This window comes from Sparus aurata, chromosome 3, assembly GCF_900880675.1.
Source record: "Sparus aurata chromosome 3, fSpaAur1.1, whole genome shotgun sequence".
NCBI classification, from domain to species: Eukaryota; Metazoa; Chordata; class Actinopteri; order Spariformes; family Sparidae; genus Sparus; species Sparus aurata.
Genome location: NC_044189.1, coordinates 28,890,126 through 28,909,593, shown reverse-complemented (window position 1 = coordinate 28,909,593; position 19,468 = coordinate 28,890,126). Strand labels below are relative to the sequence as shown.

The 19,468-nt window shown below is 43.7% G+C and overlaps 1 protein-coding gene across 1 annotated transcript in view; it reads left to right on the top strand.

Annotated features, from left to right (window-relative positions):
- The first annotated feature begins 3,700 nt into the window (after positions 1-3,700).
- The window catches only part of ptprua (protein tyrosine phosphatase receptor type Ua), a 202,746-nt gene continuing 186,978 nt past the window's right edge, over positions 3,701-19,468 (top strand). Inside the window, 1 exon segment of the mRNA XM_030412151.1 lies at positions 3,701-3,962. Coding sequence (XP_030268011.1) covers positions 3,893-3,962 — 70 coding nt within the window. The 5' untranslated portion in view covers positions 3,701-3,892.

Genomic DNA, 19,468 nt, shown 5'->3' with positions numbered 1-19,468 from the left:
TTGGTCAAAATTGTAATCACCAAAAAGAGTTATTTTTGGTGGTTGTGCTTGTTGCATTTTCAGATTTGCAAGGTTACAGAAATTGTCACCAGTATCACCAACCCCGATTCCGATGACAGAGCGGTATGTGTAGAGACGATTTACGATGACATTTGATCATATAACAAGCAAACCAAGGCCATAACACTTGCCACACCCCCAGTGTTAGCTATGCACACTTATTTCTACTAGCTTCCTCTCTGAGTAGAGGCTAGTTAACCTTACTTGCCAGCTTCTACTTTCTGAAAAGCTAAAATGGTAACTCAATAGAATGGTCCAGATTTTGTAACAAGCCACAGCTTGAATCGCCAACGTCTAACAGCTAACGTGCTTTGTACTGATCATGGTACTCTGCCCTCTACAGAAGCCGACAGTGCATCTCCTAACGTCGTCTGTCCTCCGTTAACATTAAACTGATGTCGAGGAAAACAGGAAGAAGTCTCTTCCTATGAAGAAAAAGTCAAGCGACACAAAAATAGCTGCAGTATCATGATAGTTTATATTTCTTCTTTTCTACACGAAAAGTAAGAGAATTTCACATTTTAGTTACTTTTAGTTGAATTGTAACATGAGACAATTGCCCTGAAAATAGTGCTGTAGGCGCGGAAATGAATGAATGGATGCTCCCCTGCAGAATATAACTGAATTCTGTTTTCTGCTGGTGGGTGTTTGTCTGATGAAGATCACCAGCAGGAGCCTTTTTGCTTTACCACCATCATCACTTTCAGCTATATTACTGGTGACACGGGCGACATGAAATACAGCAGAATTAATATGGGCAAATTAACGGGTTATATAACATGTAATATAGGCACTTTATGGCTGAGCCGTTAACGTATGCACAGAGGAAGTTATTCGATTTGAAGGGCATGTGGACCGCTATATCACTGACACCAATATATCAACTGCTCCCAATAGTTTAGAAATTCACATTGAATTATTACGGCCTAGCAAATGAAGCAAGCTCACAATATGCCCCCCACTACCATCCTCCGAGAAATAAATATCTCCCAGACACAAGTTAAAAGCCCCGAGGCTACAAAATCAATATTTCATAGGCAGGAGGTGATAAAGAGTCTTGATCCAGCTCTTCCTGTCTTTGAAGCAGCCAGTAGTCCAGCGGTGAGCAGCAGGATGGCTCGATGCCATCTGAAGCCACAGCCAAGTGGATTTGGGCCACTGAGCAAATTTAACAGGTATAGGAAAGAGTTGGCTGCACTTCACTCTACAGCCTGTTGATAATTTTTTGAAATAAAAGCCAGGGTGACCAGCACAGGGTGTGTGTGAAGCTATTTATCCATCGACTTCCAAACTGTGGCCCTGTCACTTTGGAATGACCCTGTGGAGAATCGAAGGCCAGGGGATAAAAGTTGAAAGTTTCCTGCACAGGCTGTGTCATTACATGCTGTTGAGCAGGTCTAACTGCCACTGCTCAGAACTAATTTACTGGAGTCCAATTTGATGCAAAAGTTAAAGTTTCAGATCTAAAGGTGGTTGGGTCCAAAAATTAAGATCTTTGATGTTTTACATTGGCAGACATTAGGGACATGAGATCCTTACTTGAATCGAGGGTCTTTTTGACAGTGAGTGATCAGCCCGGTGATCAGCTGTGATCTGTGATTCTGGATTAATTAAGTATAAAAGCCTTGACCAGACACCTAAATGATGTGGGTTTGAGTTTTCACCCATTAATAGCACCACTGCAATGCAACATGTCTGGACTGTTCATTGTTAGGCTGCTCATTAAGCTTTAATTCTATTAGTAACAGTGTTTAGATGATTTAATTTACTTTGCGGAACGGAGCGACAGCTGCACAAGCTGGATTTACATCCATGTAACTCACTATATTATCTTGACATGTTTCACTACTGAACAGTAGACTACTGCTGGTGCAATCGCTGTATTTACATTAATTAATGTAGAGCAGCGAATGCAGTAAAAAGAGGGTCTCGCCTGATGTATTGTGGCTGAAAAGCCATCATTTTGTATTCACTATCAACAATCTCCACAAGCGTCAGAAAGATGAACATGCATTATCTGATATAAGTGAGAACAATGATAACCTGATGCATATTTATAAATGTGATCCTTTCCTCTGTAACACCAGTGCTCTGATGCGTGTCATACTGTTTCTGTATTATTTCCTTCCCATGCATCAAAAATAAAGAAAAATCCAACAATCCATTCGTCCATTGCTGATCAATCATGATTCATTATTGAAACAGCATTTGGATCTTTGTGTTTACATGTGCGCTCGGCATTTTTTATGGCAATTCAACTGTGATGTGAATTAATTTAAAGTTGTTTCTTTATATGCACAAATAAAGCACAATGGTAACTATCATAAGGGCCCTAAACAAGCTCCTGCATATTTATCCAATCTAGTAGTTTGTGCAATGTTTGCATCAGTGGTTCTCGTGACAAGAGTTTTGGGCAAAGCTGGATGGCTTAACTGGGAAAGGTGGGCAACTGCCCAGCAGCCCTGGAACCACGGAAGGACTAAAAGCTCCACCTTCGCCTCAACACAACACAGGAGCATTAAAATGTTCCTTCAAGGCCACTTTTTACTTTATGTAGATTTGTGCTGTGTCAAGGGCCGTAAAAGATGGCGTGGAGTGCTCCAAAAACACCAGTTTACCTTTGGAACATTCCACAGGTTAACAGGTTCAATGGTTACACGGGATAGTATCATGACTTGGTACAACAGGGGCATCCTTGAAAAGGTGATTGACGTGATTGCATAAGAAAAATCACTACATGGCCTCGGGAACACTTTGTAAGACGGGTGTCAGTAAACAGATTTTGTTTGCAAAGAAATGCTTTCTGTTTCTGTTCACATGTTACACAGCTTGAACTTGATCCCGAGTTTGAGACCAGATGAGGTCAAATCCAAATGAGATGTACAACAGGCAGCAATCAGTACCTGAGAATAAACCAGAACACAGATCAAACATTTCATCTCAGAATATATTTACACCATTAAATGAGATGACACGTGCAACATAAACATTAATTAAAGAAAAACCCTATGGGTAATGTCAGGCCCGGCTGCAGAGCACTGTTGGAGCTGGGAAATGGGACTCGGCAGCAGACTTTGCTATAGGCGTTTATTCCGTGGCTTGAACCCAAGCTGTCCAGGTAAAACTAACACTTTTTTATCACATTGCCACCCTGCTGTCTCGCCAAACTGTCGGGAGAGAGGGGACGTTTGTGAAAAATAAACTGCCATCTCTCGTGGACACTGATTTGGTAGCCCTTGGCAAGGTGTGACTCCCTCAATACCCCTGCACCAATGAGTCAGAATTTAATCTGGTGGGTTTAGCATAACACTGGAGAACAGCAGCCAAGAAGAAATTAGTCCGTATGGGGGAGCCAGGAACGCACTTAAACGGGACACTGAGGAGAAAAGGCCCCACTCTAATGAAACAGTCTGGTGACCTATAGTATTTCTAATAATCAATTTTGCCGTTGGGAAGTGCGGATCATCACATGCGGAGGGGGGGTTCGTGCGGGTGTTAGTGGTGAGACGATTCCCCTCCTGGCCACATGGAGGCGCCGCAGACCCGCATTCCTGCGTCTCGCTTGCTCGATTTGACAGTGCAAAAAAGTAGCGGAGCCGTTACAGGAGGAAGAGGAGGAGGAGGAGGAGGAGGAGGAGGGGGGGCTCTTTTTGAACGCTTGAGCTGGAGATCAGATGCTCCCTGTGCGGGCTGTGGAGGGAGCAGGCACGGGGATTCAGCGATGAGCGGGGCCGAGCGCACAACTTCTCTCCAGTCCTGCTGCTGACTGCTGCTGGAGTTTTCTTGAGGATTGCGCACAGAAACGAGCTGGACTTTACTTCTTTCCGCCAACATGTATTCAGCAGCATTGCTACTGATGCTGGCCGTCAGGATCTACGCAGACAGCATGGAAGGACCAACAGGTAAAAACAAAAAGGAAAGAAGGAGAGATGTTCGCCTGCGCCTCACCTCTCCTCTCCGAGTTGCTGCTTTTAAAGTTGATCCGCGGGGTTTAAAGTCGCTCTTTCCTTACAAGTTGCGGGCGTACATGTGGAAGCCGAGGTCGCGTTTGGCTCTTTTTTTTTTTTTTTAAATTGTATTTTTCTTTCAAAGTTGTCTCCTCTGCGGCTGCAGTCAGCGGTGTCAACTTTCTCCTCCGTGCGCGCACTGGAAGGTTAATATTCCAGGGGCGCATGGTGGGGGGTCAGCATATAATCACAGCATCGTTTCATTACACGACTCACTGCTACTTGTGATTGCTCGATTTTTCTAAGGAGGCTCCGTCTCCAGATTAAATCTGCAAAATTGAAAATGATAAGCCTTAAAGAATGAGAGTGGACTCTCTCTCTCACTCTCTCTCACTCTCTCTCTCTCTCTCTGTCTGTCCGGTGCATTCAGCAACATGACGTTTACTGTCATGTTTTCATTGGCCAGGCTTCACTTCGTGCCAACACCATTATCTCCTCCGGCGTGTCATGTTAATGTTAATTACATCCTAGGAGTGATTAAGTCTTCCCTTAGTGCGTTTTCTTCTTCTTTCTTTCCCTTTTTTTTAAAGAAAAATTGCTGATGTGTGTGAAATGGGCTGCTAACTTTCCTCCATGTTAATAGTATTGATGGAACATGTTGACACAATGAAGTTGCTGATGCGGGCTGTAATCTGCTTGAATGGGTTTCTAGTTCGGAGCAAAATGAGCCATCAGAGGCGTTTTTGGGGAGGAAAAATGCTGGAGTGAACAAACACAAGAGGACGTGTGTGTTTTCTGCTGCTACAGAGCAATACAGTGGAGATGAATTAGTAATGTGAGTCTTGCCCCCCTCCCTTTCCCTCCCAAAAAATGATAAAAATCACAGCTGATCCAAACGTTCTGTGTTTATCTGGTAGACACAAGTAGACAGTTTTAAAGTGTGTTCAGAGAGGAGGAAAGCTGAGATATTCTAAGCCATAATAGGTGAAATCCACAGAGCCCATCTAGGATAGGAGCTCAAATCCTCTCTACTTTGCCTGTGGCGAGTTTAACATTTGAATGGCTGAAGACTTTCCTGAGACCTCTCAGCCTTTTATTTCTTTCGAGGCATGTTTTTTTTTCTTTTTTCGGTAGGACAAAACAAACAAGAAAAAAAAGCGCCTCTGGTCGCATTTTTGTCAAGTCGTGTCAAGTGAGAGTGCCAGTTGGTTTGTCTAAAGAATGCTCTGCAACTGGTGCGAGCGAAGATATAAATACCCTGGTGCACTGGTATCAGTTACACGTGCAGCCACCAAAACCAGTTGCCGAACAGACGCGCGCTGAGCCACTCCCTGCTCTCCAGGATCAAGTTGGTTCTGTAGGCAAGATTTGATGGGACAAGCCAACTGTCTTATGAGATTACGCAGAACAACAGAGAGGACGGTATCATCATCAGCTGGCATGCATTCAGTTTATCTGTTGGGAAACGGACACAGGTGTGGCTGTGCTCCAAACATCAGCTCTTTCCTTTTCTTTTTTTTTTCTCCGGTGCCGACTTGAAATGTGCTGCAGGACCTGGCTGTTTACAGATTTCTTGATTTAGATCAAAAATCTTCCATTCACACAAAGTTGTTGTTGGGCTGCTTTTGTTCAAAGTAAGGTGGGCATATATAAGCACTAATAGAACTGATGCTTATTTGTTATTGGTCATTTGGTGGACAAAACGCCAGGAAAATGATGATAAATGGCCATCACAATTTCCTAAAACCAAAGTGAGGCCTTGAAATGACGTGTTTTGTCCGAACAAACAGCTCAAAAGCAAATACATTCAGTTTTCTATCATGGGAGACTAAGAAAACTAGAAAACAGTCACATTTGACCAAATTCACAACCAGAGAATTTTGACAATTTTATGAAAGAAATACTAGGAACAATTATAATAATAGATGCTGATTTATTCCTGCCTCTTGACTAATCATCGCAGCTCTTACTACTAGTGTAGTTTCCACAGCACACATGCCTGGTAAGTCAGATCTGTGGGCCCTTAGTATCCTTAGACACACACAGTATTGTATATTTATTTATTTATGTTATTGTTTATTTTCCTATGTCCCCCTTCTTGGTTCCGATACCTGTTAAGGAAATCTGAATTGGTTTTAGGGCTGCAACTAATTATTATTTTAATCTGCCAAGTCAATTGTTTAGTCTATAAACTAAAAAAAAAGTGAAAAATGTTCATCACAATTTCCCAGAGCCCAAATGACGTCCTCAAATCTCCTCTTTTGTCCAGCTGGCAGTGCTAAACAAAGACTCTTCATTGACTGTCAAAGATGACAAAGAGAAGCAGCAAATCATCAGAGGCTGGAACCAGCAAATGTTTGACCTTTTCATTGGAGAGATTATTTAAATCATCGATAATTAAAATAGCTGGCAAGTAATTCAGCTTTTGATAATTATTGTTGCAGCTCTTAATTTGTTTTAACTCGTTTTTTAAGGTGCAGTGCATCACAAATTAACATCTTTGCCTGAATAAAAAACAGCCCAGCGTACGAAAACTGATTTCAGAGCAGAGAGCATCTGAGAAATAGAACAAGTTAGCGCTACCCACCAGAGTTGCAACGATTAATCAATTAATCAGTTAGTTATCAGATAATAGATTAATCTGCAACTATTTTGATAATCTATTAATCACATTGATCTTTTCTTTTCTTTTCTTTTTTTTTTTTTAATTCTCTGATTTCAGCTTTTTTCTCTGGTTTCTGTTCTCTGAAAATCGTGTGCTGGTAACAAAACAGGACATTTGAGAATGTCATTGTGGACTTTGGGAAACATTGATCAATAATTCCTGGCAGTTAATTGACCGAACAAGGACTCTATGAATCGAGAATAGAATCGGCAGATTATCTGAAGAGGAAAATAATTGTTAGTTGAGGCCTATTACACACATTAGGTTGTGTCATTGGTTGACGTTGGTTGGCGGTTGCCAGGTTGCCTGTTGGTCCTTCCATGCTGTTGCCAGGTTTTGGTGATCGTGGTAAAGTGCTGACTTCTTTTGGTTGAAGATATCTTTTTGGAATTAAATACCTTTATTCAACACATCATAGGAAATAAGGGTAAAGATGGAGGATGACAACAAAAGGTCCTGGCCTGTCGGGATGTTAGGGTTCATGGTCAGCCCCTTTACCGCCAGGCCACCCAGGATGCTGCTTTTGCTTGGAAAAAGGACCACGTATCCTGATGTGTGGTCATCACTTGTTAGCGCTTAACAAGACATCACCAGTCTGCGTCCTTACATTCAAATGATGGGTGCAGTTGTTTTGGTGTGTGTCACATGCTTGTCATGTGGTGTGTGCTGCTGCTTACAAAAAGGTAATTTAATGAACCCCAACACTGAGCGGCGCTGGCACGCAGCTCCACACACTCTGAGATTGGAGGTCAGTAGGAGGTTAGCTTGGAAAAGACCACACGGAAATGGGCGCTGACACGAGGAGGTGGGCTTTCACGTGCTGCTGGGGGGACTCAGAGAGGGTCCTCAGTGTGTAGCGGTGTGGATCCGGCTCAGTGTTAATCCAACAGAAAATAGCCTGACACACACGGCTCTCCTGGGGCAAATGTGGAGGCTGTAAATGGAGAAAATGGAGCGTGTGCTCACACAAAAGGCTATGATGAAATGCGGTTGTTCTGGAGGAAATAACACGAGATTCTTTAATAGAACAATAGCGAATTGCATAATAGCTACACGTTGTTCAAGAAAATGAGCACACTCTAATTATAGTTCATGATAATGAAATGGGAAGGAACAATCGTTGTTTCGACACCCCTTTTATGAAGGAAGAAAAATCACAGAAATCCATCAATATATAACCCGCATCATTTACCAGACAGTTACAAGCCCTCAGAGCTGTGCTGCTGAATTTTCTGAGGCAACAGACTAAACAACCTGGCTTTAATTGTCTCTTTGCCTGGAGAAAAATGGACGCAATCAAACTTGAAATGGATAAAAATGACCAATTAGAAGTGATAAAGTACAGCCCACATTTCACTCCTCACCCCTCTGATGCAGCATTAGATGGACTTCGTATTACAGTCTACCCGAGTCCATTTTTCTTAGGTTTAAATGGATGGGTCAAGCATCAAATGCGTGGACGTATTCAGTAAGCCAAAGCAGCCTGTTAAATGGAGCCAAAGAAGCCCCACGAAGGTAGGAGTCAGAAAGGCCTTCCCTCCCCTACCTTCCACTACTTTGATGGCTTTCGAGAAATTTAATTGCCTCTGCTGTTAGTTGCCAGTCATTCTGTTCGTCTCAGAGTTTTTACTGGCAGTGTGGCAAAAGCGTTCTTGTAAAGGTGTCCAACAGAAATTAAAATTGTTCATTTAATCATCACAGCTGAATACTTCATGGGTGTTTTTTTTTTGTGGAAGTTCTGAGACCTGTGGATAGCTGAGAGAGTCTACAAATTGGCTTTATTTAACTGCGACTTGATCATAAAAAGGATTTTCTCTTACCATCGAGGGAGGAGTCAGGGCCACTGAAATCAATTTTCTCCAAGACAGCTGGCTTGGTGAAATCGATGTAGACTTCAGCAGAGCCTATTGTGAATGTCAACACGCCACAGCGACCGCAGAGAACGAGTTGCAGGAGAGGCTGACTGTTGTCTCGCCCAAAAAGCTGCCTTCGCTACACCGCCAACAATACAGTCGCCGCACAAATTAACTGTTTTAGATGGCTAGCTAATGTTAGCCACGACGGCCATGACTGGTGGCCATATCTGTTACACATGATTTTCTTGGCTAAATTATTCAGATAACTGGATGTCTGTGGCTCAGGAAGTGGTCTCTTTATTGGTGAGTTCGATCCCCAGCTCGCCTTGTGCAACATGTCTAGGACGTTCATCTGCCAGTGCCGCCGCTACTCACATGTGCCTGTCACCAAAATGCGATGTTAATGGAGCTGACAGTGCTGCCCGACCGCCTTGGTCCGGACCCACGAGGCGCCTTTGTGGGGAGAATCGAGACAGTCTTCACCTCTCCAGGTGTTGAAATGTGTTGTTCCCTCCCCCCACATCAACAACAAATCATTACTGAGCAGATGGAGTTGTGCCAGCAGGCACCGCACTGCCTGTCAAGCTGATCGCTATAACATGTTTAGACAATAAAGTTAATTTGCTCACTTTTCGGCATCCTCTCCTGTTAGTGAATGCCTATGTTGGTATTCAATTCAGACTGCTTTTCATAGAAGCTGCTGGGTTTGTGATTGCAGTTGCTCGCTCTTCCTCAGTGACTCATTTCATTGCTTACACAGCTTTCAGTGTTATTTCAACAAGCTTTATAATGATCTACTGCATTCGACGCCTTGTGAAATCTCCAAAATAGTTTAGGGGAATAAATTCACATAGCGTGAGCGCATTAGCTGCTTGAGAATCAGCTGCGAGTGGAGTTCGGATGCTTTGTGTTGCAGGTATGCAGAATGCTGCTAATTGTATGATTATAGAGTCTCAGAAGGCTGATCTGCTGCCGGGCAACAAAAGCAGAGGAGTGTGAGGCTATCCAGACTTTTCTACTATACTCAGCTCGCTTTTTAGCAAATTTTAGAAAAGTGCCTGAGATCGCTGTCTGCACTCCTCCAACCACTCTCTTCTTCAAACACGAGAGCTCACCGTCTGCCACATATCATGTCTCAAATTGTCCACGGAGCATAGAGAGCACGAGGATAATGCTTTGAAAGCAGCCGCAGAGGCAGCTTACCCAATTCCGGTCAGGCAGTTGCACTGACAAGAATATTTGTCCCCTCAAAACTTGACTAAATTTCACGTCTGCAGAGTGTCTCCTAATTCCTCTAAGCACGGAAATATCATCAAGCCAGCCATGAACACTTATCTTGTCAAAGCTGAAGGAGCGAATCTCGCACAATATCACCTTAAAACACTTGAACACCGACGGGTAACAGTTGGTGATGTGCCCTGCATTCCTGGGCCTCGTTGCTTTGGCGGTGTGTGTCGAGGCTCTACCTAACTGAGAACACTGGAGCTGTGTCTTTATTGTAAAAACATAAAAACAACACAGTAATTCTAAGAAATTCTAATTGAAGGTTCTGGGTGTAGACTTGGGAAAAGTGACAAAAAAAAGTGAATAATAAATCTTCTGGCTCTGCTTTTGATTGACACTATTGTCAAATGATGGACAGCACAAAGAATGCAGAGGTACTGTTTGGAAGCTGCAAAACATTCAAATAAATTAGAGGCTGTGGTGAGACAAGGACAAAGGACAGCCGTTTTGAATAAGTTTATTCAATAAATTATTGAAATAAGTTTCGTTCGCAAGTAATTCCAGCGTTGTTTATATGTGGAATAGGAAGGAATAAGGAGCATGCCACATTTGTAATGTAAATTATTAAGAACTAGACTAAGACTCTTTAACATATTCAAAATAACATTAGATAAAGGGAATTCTGACAATATATGCCTTTCAGTGAATGTGCACATTCTTGTTCCTGCTGTTCATTGGTTTCAGGGATTTCAAGTATAATTTAAAACTCATTTAAAATTCACATTAGATATCATATCTTGAAATAAGGAATTGGAATTGGGACACAGCTCAGGTCTTCATGGGTTTTACAAACACACACTGTTGTACTGGGATAGTGTGTATTGAACCCTAAGATTTAAATGTGTGCTTTTCAAAGAAAAGCTCTTGTTTGGCTGTTTGTGTTAACAAAAACCAAATCTTTTTTGAAGTGAAAAAAAGGCTTGTTTTGAGAAAGTAAATGTGAGGCATCCGAAAGTATCAAGTCATGCGTGCTTTCAGCTTATCATCGTCAAAAAAGGTTGCAAATAACACCCTACTGGCCGTGCTTAGAGGACGTAGACAAAACAGGTCGAGGGAAGATGGGCTTAAGAGAACAATTATGTTAGAGCACTTCTTCAAAATGTACGTCCTGGAAATCACTCAACATCACAGATTGATGATAGATAACAGTGTCTGAGGGAGGATAATTCACCCTGTGGTATTGAAATCACCGCTCACACAGGGCAGTGTATCCCCCTAGGATGGAGTTGTAACAGTGGAGTGCACCATCCCGGAGGTTTCTATAGTACATATGAGCCTGTCGATTAAACTCATTTGAAAACTCAAACACGCAGGGGCAAAACTATATGAGTCGTTCAACCTATATGCTTAATTCTTTACTCGTATGTGTGAGAATTGCCCTGAGTATTGTCGCGAGGAAAAAAAACATCTTCTGTTTTTAAAGTTATAAGTGAGTCCCCCCTTTTCTAGCTTTACTAACAAGTGTGCTACAGTGTAAAATAATATAAAATTACTTTATTAAATGATCTTCTTTTCCAACAATATGCTTTTTCTCACGGGTGTAGCAATTGACCAAGATATGAAGCGTTTAAAGCGCAAGATCACATAGCGTTCAGAGAAATGCAGCCGTCTCCAGGTCTCCTCCACCCTGTCTCCTTGTCTCCTCTCCTTTTCTTTCCCTCATCTCCGAAACGAATTCAGCGGCGGTGGTCACATTTCAGCGGCGGAGGCGCGCCGTTGCTAGGTATGCAGGGGAAACACTGCACGGCCATCTTCTTGGGGAATGGCAGGTGAGATTGATGATGTAGGATTCCGCTGGTTGTAGCAACGTCCGTGTCGCTTGTATTAGGGATGAGCTGGGCGCAGATATGAGATATGCAGGAGCATGACTGTTCGGCGGTGACGGCTGCCTGTCCGTTCAGCCCAGGCCTGCTCTCCGTCAGATTCTGCTCTTGCTGCCATTACAGCCCAGATTTGTCACCGCCTCTGACAGCCAGCCATGAATAATCTTTATGAATATTCCTCTAACGCTTGGGCTGCCTTGCCGACGGTGTGTTTACACTATGCGGCTGAACCAATTGTCCAAGCTATTCCGCGGCCATGAAACCTGTGGTCGGGCCTGTCATTACTGATGACAGGTTGATGTGTGTTGTGACGCTGGCAGCAGACGGGGATCTGCCGCTTGGTTATTTCTGCAGCATGAGATGACCGAGCAGCAGATTCAGCAGACGGGGTCAGAGTTCAGCCGCAAGATGATTTTGTGGGCGATGTTGTCAGCAAGTGTCGCTTTGGATAGAGATGACATCTGGCGCCAAACTGAGGGAATAGCATTCCTCTCTGCAGCTTGTGGAATAAATAAACTGCATGAGGCCAAAAGCTATTTCTATTCAGCCCTGCTACTTGCTCCTCAACTCCCAACTCCTTATCTCCCAGACTTTTCCCTCTTGGGCTCACATGTTTAGTCCTCCGTGTCATTAAAGAGGAAGACCATGGTGCTGATAAACTCTGGCTAGATTAACCGCCAAACTACAAACTCAGTCCTTCCTGCCCTTCATTTTTGTGAGACACAAAATAAAAAAGTCTGTGATATGGAGCAAGACCCGGGGTGTGTAGGTCCCAGGGTGGCGGTAGATATTACACTTTAAAAAGTAGCTGTTTAAAGTTATCAAACCTGTGGGCCTCAGAGTGTCCCTGTGGCGCACAAGAGATATTAAAAGTGGAAGGGAAAAAAAAAAAGTCAAATTATTAAATAAATAATATGACATGTCCCTCAGCGGAGTGAACAAGGGCACTGCGGCAGCGCCTGCTCACCCCTGTCAAGGTTAGCAGTGACCCTCCTGTGCACAGCAGGGGAGGTTATGCAGCATGAGCAGCAACACCTGCGTGTCTGCTCTTCACTGCGGGGCATCTTCATCACCACCTTCTTCACTTCCTCCTTCCCTAAGTAAATTTGGATCGGCGCCACTTTTGGTGGCTCAGTGTTGCCCTTTTCAGAAGCATCCTACTTTGTAACCGAATACATGAAGTGTCAGAGCTCCAAAGTGCAGGCTGAGGGAGGAAGGGAGGGTGCGATGAGTAATACTTTCCATCTGCAACTACTCCAGAGGTGCTTTTTGAGCACATAACCCCCCCAACCTTTCCTGTGCAGCTGCTCTGTGGTCGGCTAGTTCATTTGGCATGCTGTTCCACCACATCGGAAAGGCAAAAGTGTTTATGGCTGTTCAGAATTGTTTAAAAAAAAAACAAAAAAAACGATCCAGCCTGGTCTCTCCTGATTCTGTAGGAGCTATTTTTGTTTCCCTAAAACAACAAAAATGGCTCCTACAGATTCCAAGACTTTAAGTCAGGATGGACAGTGATGAGGGAGGGGGGGGGCAATGTCTGACAATGTCTGATTCCAAACATAACCTAACCTCGCTGACCATCTGATCTGACTGATGTAGTCAACTCGATTGCTACTCTGATGGGACAAATTACTTCACGGGCTCTTCCTTGGACGACGAATTGTAAACAATGCAGCAGGATTCATAACTATGACGAGCTTGTGCCAGAAAAGTAACCTTCTTAATGGCGTTAAAATGGTGTAAATGAAAAAATTCATTGGCTATTTTTGCAGTCCGGCTATTGAATTGACAAATAGGATCGCATTTTGTGGCCTGTGATTGAGATTAAATACATTGTGATTGCAACTCATGGTTTGGTTTGATTTTCTCATATTGGGTGACACTGGTTCAGAAAAGGTGTGGGGGAAGGGTGGTTTCTTATTCTGTACAAGCTAATGCTTACACCTTTACAATAAACAGTTCCCATTGTGTTTGGAAGACCTGTGTTAGTTTGCGGCAGGATGTGTGATAGAATACGACTTTTCCTGGAAAGATAGGTTTCATAGTAAAATGAAAAAAACACTTCCACTGTTGGCTTCCTGTTGGGAATCTCTGCAGTGTTGATTCCTCACTTCCTCATCTTGGCCCCATTGCCTCTCACCCATCTGTCATTTCTCTGCTTCTTTTAGACATTACTTGCCACATGCGCATTTCTGTCAACTCCGTATCTTCCTTCTTCTTACCTTCCATCTTGACTCCAAGCAGTGGGGCCACCTTGGCAGCAATTCAGACGGTGGCAGTATTTTGGCAGTTCTAAGATGCAGTAGCACCTGGGCCAGCATCTGCTGTGTTTGCCCTCCAAAAGCCGTCTGCTTTAGTAGCGAGTGCGGAGGTTGCGGCAGCCTGTGGCCTCTGAACTCACGACAAATAAACGTAAAGGATTACATTCATGAGCAAGGGAGCTGGGGGATCGTGTCCCGCCTGGGAATGAGAGAGCTGTAGCATCTTTGCATTCACAGAGGAATGTGTTATCCTCGCCAAGAATGATTGGAAGCATATACCTCTAAAATCCTCATTCTGTTTTATGAGATGTATTGCAGCCGGTGCCCGGAGCATGATGTTGTGGTTTTTATATGCTTGCCGTTACAGGAGGCATTGAATCATTGATTCAATAAGCAAGACTCCTCAGGAGCAGGTGCAGCAGAGAAAAAGAGGCTGAGAAGTGAAGAAAGTGGGAGCGGAGAGGAGCATGTGGAGTTCAGTAGGGGGGTGGAGGGAGGGGGGGGATTATTGATTTCATTGGTGAAAGCTGCTGGGAAACAGCATGGAAATCAGCTGGTGGTCGGCTTTCTGTCTGTGCTGCAACTTTGAGCATCACCTTTCATCTCCTCGCCGCTGACTGCTCTAGCAGGCCGGCCTGAAGTGAAAGTGACTCAAGGGAGGCGTCTCCAGACCCGCCACCGAACATGTGTGCCCCTGTGCCCTCCTGGCCTACACCCCTAATCTAGGCATCAATAGAGTCTAAGCAGATGGCACTGTGGCCGGGGTCACCGAGCCCATACACAATGATAATAGGGCATGAGAGGATGATGAGGTTGGCCCAGACGCCGGAGGGATGATACAGGGATGACCTGGGCAGACGTTGAAAACAGATCTACTTTGTTTGTCCTTGCATAAGGCGCCAGTTGACATATGTTGTTTGTGAGTCGGTTTAAACACAGCCTCCTGTATATTGACCTAGAAATGTGATGAGAGCAGCAGAAAGCCTGCCATCAAAAGGCTGCTGCAGTTGATTTTCTTTTCCAATTCTGTGTTTCATATTGAAGCTCCTTGCTGGTGTTAATGTATTATGAAACTAAAGAAGATTCTCTGCCGCAGGAGGGGCACTGGCTCTTGACTGTAGGAAACAGGTTACCCATGGAGTTGAACCAATGTTGGCTTGTGAGTCTGGCAGCCATATTTAAGGATAGATGTTACTTGATTTTGTTCTATACTCAGGCCATATTCTTGCCAAAACAGTTCCCTAAAGGTAATTACAATTAATTTTAAGGCTTGATCACTTTAGCGTCTAAAGTAGGGTTCTGCCACTGTGGATTTTTGAGGGGAGATACTAATATCATGCCAGCACTGATCATTTTTATGCCAAAACTATTCCCTCTATATTAAGTATTTAGTTTTATTCCCAGATCTTACTCTCGTCTGGATAGAAAAGCCTCTGAAATAGCATTTCAGCCTATTAAAACTCTCCATCTAAAGCCAAGTGAAATGGCAGACAGGGCGTCTGCATCAAGGTTTTCAGGGGTGCGCTCCCAAGGGTGCTATGGGCAATGGTGATAGGTCTATAGTATGTGTTCAATACCTGCAAACTGACTAACAGTCTATGAAGCAAAGTCGGGAGGTGGAAGAGCACTCACCTGAGCTCAGCACAACTTTATTTATATACCACTTTTAAAACGGCACAGTCGATCTATGATGTGCTTTACAGTGCAGAGAGAAGAGAACAAAGACAAGGAGACAAAAACTACTGAAAAAGAATGCAAATCACTTATCAAGGCGTGACGCAAAGCAACATCTTGTAGAAAAGGGCAAACAGGAGTAAACATTAAAATCAACAGCAGCTTAAAGCCAGTCACTAAATGCATTGGGACGGGAGCGTGTCTAAGTGTTAAGACACATGAGAACTTTGATGTCGACAAACCTAGCGCATTCTCGTAATACAGCCCGACATCCGTACCACAGCTACTTCTTCTGTTTGCATGGAAGATCCTGTGTTTGCTAGAGTTGTCAAATGATGCAACTTAACGGTATGCCTTGCACTTCAAAGAACATTCCACCGATTTTGGCACTGCAGTACTCTGAACAATCGTCAGACTTGCAATAGACAGTTAAAAAAAAAAAAAAAAGAGGATCGAAATCAAGTTAGCAGAACCAGAGACAGTTTATTTTTTATACCACACTTTTGTCTTCATTGTCAAAACCTGGCATTGCCCGTAATGCAACTCGACTTGGTTCACTTGACTGTCCAGGCTCTTAAGCACAGATGAGGTAGTGCTAGTAGAGGATTTGAATCGAACTGTATGACATTTAACAGTCACAGTAAAACCCCTGAGTGTGTTATGTCATTTCTCATTTGCATTCCGAACAATTCCTTCATACAAAAGCTACACGTAGACTTGCTATAAGTGCCATTGACTCTGAGTTAACATAACTTTTAAGGCATTATTCAAATGAAGTTGGAGAAAGTTCTGAACCATCCCGGAATTGATTTCCTCGAGGCAGTTTTTCAGGTCTCTTAATTTATCATGGTTACAGGGCTGTAAAGGTAGGTAAAGCTAGTTGTTGTCAGCATTACTGTGAAAAGAAATATTGTACTTGTGGATAATGTGTCCTAAAGGGAATATATAAGTGCAAAAGAGGCTAAGACGTATCAAACCTTGGGGACACGGCAGGAAAAGGCTTTTCTTCTGCCTTAAAGCGAGAGTTTAGTACAAAGTCCTGACTCAGCTGCCGGAGGAAGGTCATTTTTCACCTTTAGTTATGCAAATATGCTACCTGACATCCCCATCCTTTTCCTCCTCCATTCATATCGTATGACATGTACAACAATTACAGCCCCGATTTCAAAAAAGTCGAGACTCTGTGTACAAATTAAACACAAATTAAACAGAATGTGATGATTTGCTTGTCTTTTTTGACATACACCCAATTGAAACCAGTACGTAGACAATATATTTGTTATTTTGTTTGCTCATGAACTTAATTGACTTTTGTAAATATATTCTATTTGGACTTTGATGGCAGCTTTCGAAGAAGTTGTGACAGAAGCAACAAAAGCCTAGGACGATTGTAGGATGCTCCAAAAACACCTGTTTGGATCTCTCCACAGCTTAACCAGTTCACTGGACAACTGACCACTTCTGAACCAGCAACAGACCTCGGTCCTGAGCACTGTCGAGTTCAGGTTCTAACAGAAAAATGTGGCCCGTGCTGCACTGTAGTTCACAAGCAAGGATCGATCACTGTATAAAGGATTTTGCTACATGGGCTCAGGTACACTTCAAGACCATTGTCAGTAAACACATTTCATTTGCAAATAATTGCATTCTCTTTTTATTTTTCATGACTTTTTGGGAATTGGGGAAGTAAGTGCAGGCACGGGTTACAGGGGCCCCAATATGGTTGGAAGAGAGGAATGCATTCGTAGAACAATGTATGACATGTTTGTCATTGTCACTCGGAAGGGATGGTCTGCACGTAAATGGCTTCTGTTTCAATCTGTGCAGCCCCGCCCACAGAGTCCCAGACATCTTTAATTATATGCAAACAGAAGTAGGCTATGTATTGTTTTCATATCTCAACATTCATCCCCACCCCCTCCATGCTCAGCCCGCTACCACTCGCCATCTCTGTCACCCACTTTCTGCTGGGCCAGAAGACCTGTTGTTAATTAAACCTGCCAATCAAAGAGAGAGTGAGTGGGGGAGGGAGCAGAGGATGAAAAGATTTCTTCACTTACCAGAAATTGATTTACGGCAGTGCTTACTTTATGGTAATAGAGTCAGTCACATCTTCATTTTAGAGGCTGTAGCCAAGGACAGGAGCAGTTGACTTAAACAGTGTGTATGTGTGTGTGTGTGTGTGTGTGTGTGTGTGTGTGGATGTGTGGATGTGTGTTTTGTCCTCAGTTTGTATACGCGTGAGTGCATTCAGGGAGGGTGGAGTAATTAATGGAAGACCGGAGATTAGGACCTGTCAGAAGTGACAGCGCTTCTTTTTTGTCCTCCGAAAAAGGAAGAGAGGTTGAGTAACGAGCCCTGTAGCACAGTCCAACACGAGTTTGAGCCTCCTTTTGCCCACGAGTCCTTGCCACCAGGGCGATGTCTTTGACCCAGTGTGTTGTCCGTGTTTAATTAAGAATCCGCTTGAGAGGGATTACAGTAACAGGCGGGGTGAATCTGTAGAGGCAAAGAAGTGAGAGCGTAAGTAGAATCACTAATAGGCGGTTTTGTGTGGCTGGTTGGCTGGGCACAGAATGGGTGGGGTGGGGTTGGGGGCTACTGAGAGCATCAGCCTAGCCATGTGAGTGAAGCCAAACATGTCTGTAATATTGAGGATGGCCAGCGTTTTTTTGAGGGGGTTTACTGTAAATCCTCAGCTGAGTGGCTTCCTGCATAATGAAGACAATTTGTTTGGGCTTAATTGGCCTAGAGGCATGCTCAACTTGCTCACCTCACTGGACTGCTTACCGCAGCACCGATGTAAGAATGCCCCGCAACGATTCTTGCCTTTCAGCCATGGGAGGAAGTGCACACTGACACACAAGTGGTGCCAGGCACATGCTTAGGCAAGGTAAAGTGTCCACTTATGAGTAAGTGTAAAGTGTAAAATCCTGTTTCTCACATTTGTGTCACAGAATGATTTTGAGGTATGCTGAAAACCACCTTTACTGAGCCATCGTCACTGCTACTCCTGTTGCCCTGGAGTGCTTACGCTGCTGCTCCGGCTACTAATTAGTAGGCTACAATTATTATGATCAGAATATAGATTTGATTCATTGGAAAGAAGTCAAAAAAATTACCCCTAATGCAGACAGAAGACTGGTCACATTACAGTAACCTGGATTTATCAAGTGAATATTATCAAGAGGCTGCTCTGCTGGAGCAGTGGCATGAGTCAAGACTGGGAAATAGGAGATTGGTATAACCTCAGGGGACCAACACATGTCATATGCCACTGGTGAGCTGCTCTTGATCCATGTGCAGGGGCTACTACAACAGCTGCTGCTAGTAATTATACGACTAGTATTAATGCTGCTACTCACTTTGCTGAGTGCTGCCCCCCCCCCAGACAATTCTTGACATATTAATAAAGTCTACAATTATATTATAAACATTAACTTCTCCCTTTCTCTGTACATATCTGTCTAACCATAGTTTGAAGATGTTAACAGTATGTGTTGGCCCCTGCTGTGACTGGTCCAGCCTTGAACCTTGGATATAAAACCCTGGCTCTGGCTGATGGGACCACTAGACACCTGATTTCAGGACTGACCTCTAACTCCTGCCTGTGCGGGACAAGTCCCAGGAGCTTTTGATGGCGCAGTTGGCCAGAGGGCAGCAGGTTTTGTTTGCTCTGCCCAAACTCTGACAAGGTATCTAGTGGGTGGGAGAGGCAGAAAAGACAAAGGACTCTCCAAGCCTGTGGGTGTATTTGGGTGTGTGAGGTTTGACCTAGCCCAGGGCATGAATAAAAATGTCCAGTAATTGCCTGATTCTGTCACTGAGATCATTACCACAGGTGCTCGAGCCCTTGCGGATGCAGACGGGGATGTAAGCCTGGAGAGCTTTGACAGAA